General features: G+C 31.1%; 1 protein-coding gene across 1 annotated transcript in view; it reads right to left on the bottom strand.

Annotated features, from left to right (window-relative positions):
* Nucleotides 1-6459, bottom strand: part of LOC105621913 (unconventional myosin-IXa) — a 20896-nt gene that overhangs the window by 6176 nt on the left and 8261 nt on the right. Inside the window, exons 2-9 of the mRNA XM_012203350.1 lie at nt 5988-6341; nt 5339-5625; nt 2790-2961; nt 2547-2719; nt 2157-2316; nt 1894-2010; nt 1462-1697; nt 317-506 (exon numbers count right to left, since the gene is read on the bottom strand). Of these exons, the coding sequence (XP_012058740.1) occupies nt 317-506; nt 1462-1697; nt 1894-2010; nt 2157-2316; nt 2547-2719; nt 2790-2961; nt 5339-5625; nt 5988-6341 (1689 nt within the window). The remainder of the gene's footprint in view (nt 1-316; nt 507-1461; nt 1698-1893; nt 2011-2156; nt 2317-2546; nt 2720-2789; nt 2962-5338; nt 5626-5987; nt 6342-6459) is intronic.

The raw sequence follows: 6459 nt of genomic DNA, 5'->3' as shown, positions 1-6459 counted from the left end.
ACACACACACACACACACACACACACACACACACACACACACACGTAATAAGAAGCTTTATGCTTCTATGTATTATGCTTTTGAAATAATATTTAGAAGTATTTAGAAAAGCGTACGAATCTAAATAAATTAAATTCTTTTAAGCAAATATTAACTCTTTTAAATTAATTATTTAACTCTCAATTGTAATAATTATTCTGTTTTATTTAATAATATAGCATAACAAGACTGTACAATTATATCATTTAAAAATTATTAAATCACAATTAATATAATGCGTAATAAATTTTGTTGTAATGATTGTTTTAATGAAAACCTGCTGAACTGCCAATTGTAGAGGCATGTTGGCTAGTAACATCCGCTTGATTATGAACAGATTCATTGGAATCCGATGAAAGGGTGCCGAGAGTCGAACCAAGTCTCTTCAAGCTGTTGGCTCGTCTCACTATCGTAGCTACAGTGCGGCAATAAAGGGCTTTTGCGAGCGAATCCCTGGTCATGTTAGACTGCATAAACAAACATTTTTTTATTATTATAATATAATATTCATTGTAAGGTAATGCTTAAAGTGTTGAGCAATTTTTCGCACATTTGGTCTTTGTATAATTCAATTAAATAATTTCAATTAAATTAACAGAGAAAATGTGTAATATCTTTTAAATTATTTTGTTTAATAATAACAACAAGTAAATAACAAACCGATTAAAACATAATAATGTAATAATATAAATTAAAGATTAAAGATTTTCCACATTAAACCTTATTTGCCATTAAAGGATAAAAGAATTAAATGAAATATCAAATTAAATTAGATATATGTACATCAAATATCTCAAAATAAAATGATTCTTTTGAAATAAAAAATCAAAAATTTTATCTTTTAATTTAAAAGTTACAAGTGTTTATAGAAAAATTAATAAATGCGATATATGTAATGATCCAGATAAAAAAAATTTCAAAATTATTATAGAAGAATTGATAAGAATTCAAGGATATCACCATTTAGAATAATTTAATATATATATTTGAGAAGTATGAAATTAATAATTTGCGTGTGGAACACATTATCAACTGAAAGAAGATTTAAGATTTGTGTAACTAAAGAATTTAATACAAGAATTGTATGATAAGTACATTCCAATGAGTTGCGAATTGTATGCGCGAAGATTTACACGTAAGCATTTTAATTGTATTAAATTTATGAGGTCAGTAACATAAAAAAATATATATATTGAAAATAAATAATGTAATTTACAATATAATTGTAATTTTAAATTACATAAAATAAAATTGTAATATATTATTTTAATGTAGAATTTAAATAGTTTGTGTCTTAAGAGTCAAAATTTGTGACATGTTAGGGATTCCAAGATCAAAGAATTTCTTGATCGGCAAATATTAATTTACAAGATGGAACATTATTTGTCACTGTTTCATCTCATAAAGAAAGTCTGATAGTACCATGTTGGCATCGCAGACGGATTTAACGAGCTGGCCGCGCGCATTGTGAGTCCTCGAGGTGAGCCCTCGTAATAAGGCTGGCGGAGGAACTCCCAGGAGTGTAGCTACAGAGGATAATTCGTTCTCACCAATTACGCCAACTTCTACACCAGGACCATCTGTAAAACCGACGTTTCCGAGGATGAGTACCGCTGCTAGCACTCTTACGACGTCCAAAAATGGGATGCCTAAAACGCCTGGGGAAAAATCAAAGATAAAGATGGAAAATAATAATGTTTCTTATGTAAAAACTATAATTAGTATTAGAAATAAAAAATTAGTAAATTTTAAATTAAAGCTTATTTAATTGTGTATCACAAGAAGATTTACTAAATCAGTGGACATTGTTAAAAATAAATTTTACATGGTTTTTTCCATTTATTAATTACTTACCTAAACAAGCTTTCCACGCTTGAAATCGAATCGCATCTTCAGCTTCGTCTTGTCGTGTATCGCCATGTTGAAGATACCTCAAATTTTTGAGATTATATCCCTCTAAATTTAATTTAACTGCAAAAATTATTAGGGTAATTTATATATCTCAGCAATAAATTATTATTAATTGTTTTTAATCAATAGTTACGTGATATAATGTTATTATAATTATTTGCATTAATTATAATATATTATAATATTGTTATAATTAATTGCATTACCTCGCTCATCGTGAGATAATCCAGCTAACATCTGATAAAATATATGGTAATTCTTTTCGTCTGACAACGGTCTGATTACCCTTGTCTGGTCTAAGAAGTAACAATGAATTTTTGTTCTGTATAAAGCACCATCCGTCACCTGAACCTCAATGAAGTGACCCTAAAGAGATGTAATAAAATTGCAGTTCTAATTTTTTTCGTCGCTAATTATTATTAAATAATGTTGTTTTTACCATTGACATTATATTTATTGTTTTTTATCATATTGTTTATAATACTTCTAATATTGATGTTATTTCTAATTTCTTTTTTCATAATCCTATTTCTCTTCTCTTTTTCTGTTGTCTTCCATTTTCATCGATCTCATACATTTCGAAGCAAACTACTTACTATCCTTGAGCTCTCCGAGTTTGTGGCGGTTTTCGCTGAGCCCAAGGATCTGAGGACCGTGAAGGCTGCCGCTAGGTGTTTGAAAGCGTCCGTTTCCGGTCCGCCGCCGGCGACGTCGAAGAGTTGCCTAAGTAATAGCATCGAAGCGTACGTTTTTCCGGAACCGCTTGTCCCTGCAGAAGAAGTTCTAGAAATCTTCACGTTCGAAAAACGAAAGAAGATGGAGTTTGTTAAGAGTCTTACCAGAAAGAATAATCGCCTGCGGATACCCGGTCTCCGATTGCTGCCTTACGGCTTCCTGGACGACCTTGTTCAACTGAGGTGCTAATGGTACCGACCTGGTGCTCGTTAAAGTTAATGGATTTCCAACGTCTGTATAAGGATTTACGCAAACCAATATAGGACCCACGTTTGTCTGAAATAATATTTTCATTTTTTTTTAATGTATCTGTTATTAAATCAATTAAATTTGTTATGATATTATTATTATTCTTAATATATACGTACGTCGGATATATTTAAAAAAATAATATATTTGAGTTTATGACTTCTTTGTATATCTAAGCAACAAATTATTTTTCTTATTAATAGTAATTAATTTATTACAAGTGTGTATAATTTTTTTATAATAGGTTTAGAACAATTTTTACAGAAGGAAATAAACAGTTATAACTAGGAATGCAACGGATCGTAAAATTACCGGATATCGGATATCCGGGCAGAATGTAACATCGGATATTTGGTGTTTGATTGGATATTCGAGAATTTTTTTGCGTCGGATATCCGACCGGGTTCCAAGAAAGTGTCTTCTAAAAGAAAAAAAAGGCCTACAGGGAAAAGATTGTAATTTTGCAACAATGTATAACATCATGAATATGCATACTTATTTCTAGAACATTTAGACACATAAGAAAAAATCAACAATTTAATAATATCAAATTTCAACCGGATACTTCCCCGGATAATAATGATATCCGACTATCCGGTCAGAAGTAAGTAAAAAGAAGTTAGTAAAAAAGTGCCGAATAATATCAGATACCGGATACTTTCCGGATATCCGGTGCATACCTAACTATAACTTAATGAAAATTTTAAATTTTCTCCGTTTAAATTCTTTAATATTAAAGTACAATTTTTATTTATTTAAAGATTTATATTTGTAATTAATTAATATTCATGAATAATAATTATAACGTAAATTTACAATTAGTCTTTAATCTATATTTATAACTAAAAAAAATTTATAGTCTTTATAAATAATTTGATTTTTTTATAAATTATATATTTAATTGATTAAAGATATATCTGGAGAAATTTTTTAAGCTTTCTTTTGAATGTCAAAGTTCAAGTCTGACAAATTGCATAGTGAATTATGTAAGTATATAATCAACTTGCTTTTTGCAATTGAATAAGGTATCCAACCAACCGCAATCGACGAGAAAAAAGATCTTCACTTGTCTAGAGAACTTAGATCAGGGAGAAATCAAGAGTTTCTCAATAAAACGCCTAAACGAGGAACAGCCTCAAAAAAAGCGAATCTTTCGTATAAAAAGACGATAGCCTGCTGTACGAAGAATTGTCCATCATGATGAACGACGTACGAGATGAGATATTGTGGTAAACGTCAAATTTTATTTATAACTAAAGAAATCCAGTAATTAATGTTTTAACTAAATTTCATTTATAATAAATTAATAAATTGAAGATAAAATTTATGTTCATTAATTAATGAATTTTACTAAATCATACATACATCTTTTTTAAATATTAACATAAACGTTAAGTTTTAAAATTAAAAACATTTCTAAAATAATTCAAGCAACAATTATGATTGAAGAAGATCGTTTGATGATCGGTTGATGAAAAACTTGATTACATAATTAATCATATAATTCAATCATATAGTATAAGGAAAATATGAAATTAAAGTTGGTCTGGCCGATCACATCGGAATGCGAGCGTGCGTGCCACCTGTGCGTGGGTTTCTTGTGGCAGGGTGGCATGCACGAACCAGTCGAGAGACAGGGTGAATTCTTAATGGCAGTACATATCAACCACGCTTGTGTTGTGTTATTGCGAGCACCAATACCAACACAACACTTCAGGTACTTACGAATATGATTCGAGACCGCCTCTTTGCATTCCGCTCTGGCACAGTCATTCGTACGTGTACGCACATGTGTATGTGTGTATATATACGATTTATGAACGATTGGATTTTGGAATCCCCCCTTGAACATTTAGAGTCTAAAATTGCAGGAAAAACTCTTTTGATCCATGGTCATTTATCGTTCTTACATGTTCGTTACATTTAAAATTAAATATCTGCTTAATGCATTGAGAACGTAACTTTTTATATTATCAAAATATTTGTATATAACATAAAAATTTTATATAAAATTTTATAAACCTGATTCTAATTAAATATTTAATGTGTATAGAAATCTTAAAAAAGAAATCTTGTGCATTGTCATATTTTTCTATAAGTTTAATCAATCTTATATTTTCCAAAGCAAACTTATCTTACTTAAAAATAGCTTATTTAAAAATACAACTGACTTGTAGCAAAGTATACTTAATTTATTCCTAATCAATCTTTTTAATTATACATTTAACTACAATTCACTTACAACAACAACAATCATATTTTATTACGAGAAAATTCATATACTTTCATTTATCTTACTTCTTTTTTTTCCATGAAGGATTTAGGTGCTCAAGTTTTTGGAAGCTTTACAAATGTTAAGCTATCTATTTTACTTATCTATCTTTAACAAAAACATTGATCTTACATGATACTGTTTGGCGCAGAAGCGAGCTTGAAGACATTTAAGTACTGCATCTTCTGTGAGAGGTCCAGATAGATGAATGAGGTCATCGAAGGCCGTGGAAGTCGCAGGGCCGGGCGAAGACGCGGTAGCTTTTGGAAGACATCGATGCTGATTTTGATTGCTTTTTGCGTTTTTCACATCGGCAATGATGCTAGAGATCGGTGGCGATCGAAGACATCCTAATGCTGTTACACAGGATACTATCCCATCATCAGGTACTCCATTGTGACGTTTCGAAGGATCTAGATCTGAAAGAAAATTTACATCAAAAAATTAAAAAAGACATTAATTTTCTCTCAATTACTATAATAATATCACTAATAATATTAATTATTATTAATTACAATAGAGTGTATGCAGAAATATTTATTTGTTTAGTATTTGAAAGGATGGTATCTACCATTTTTTTAATATAGCAAAATAGTAATGCGTATTTTTAATGTCACAATTGTACATAATTAATTGATATTTTTTCATTCTTAAAATTATAATGGAATTGAGATTTCTATAAAGTAATTAACATTTTCATATAATAAAGATCTATGAAAGATTATCCAGAAAAATCTTAATCAGGATTATAGGTTAATGAAACAGGTGTCCATGTACTAACCAGATATTAAATTATTTGTTGCGGTTGAATTATGGTTGAGCGTGTTTGCGTTAGCATGATTGACATGCGGATGAACAATTACGGAAGCTGTTAATGTGTGACTCGCAGGATGACCGATTCCATGAGATACTGTGCCACTGGGCGGTAGGGTGGTTCTTGGGGGTACTGCGGGTGCAGGTGAAGTGGGTCCACCTTTTTCCGGACTCTTCGAGAGGGGTCCAGAGGTACCGCCTGTCGGCCCTGATGTGTTCGCCGGTTGGCTTACGTGCAGCCGGTTCCTCAGGGTCACCAGTTCCGTGCTGAGGCTCCGCAAACGCTGCTGTAGGTGCACCGCTTCATTCGATGAAGAAGCATCTTCAAGAACCAAACAGGAAGCTTCGTTAAGATACGATAATACCAATATAGTGAATTGAATGCGACAGTACTTTAAAACAATTCTCTCTCTCTCTCTCTCTCTTTCTCTCTCTCTCTC

The sequence above is a fragment of the Atta cephalotes genome, assembly GCF_000143395.1.
Source record: "Atta cephalotes unplaced genomic scaffold scaffold00038, whole genome shotgun sequence".
Taxonomy (NCBI): domain Eukaryota; kingdom Metazoa; phylum Arthropoda; class Insecta; order Hymenoptera; family Formicidae; genus Atta; species Atta cephalotes.
The sequence above is the reverse complement of the archived record's forward strand: the minus strand, read 5'-3'. Positions and strand labels throughout refer to the sequence as shown.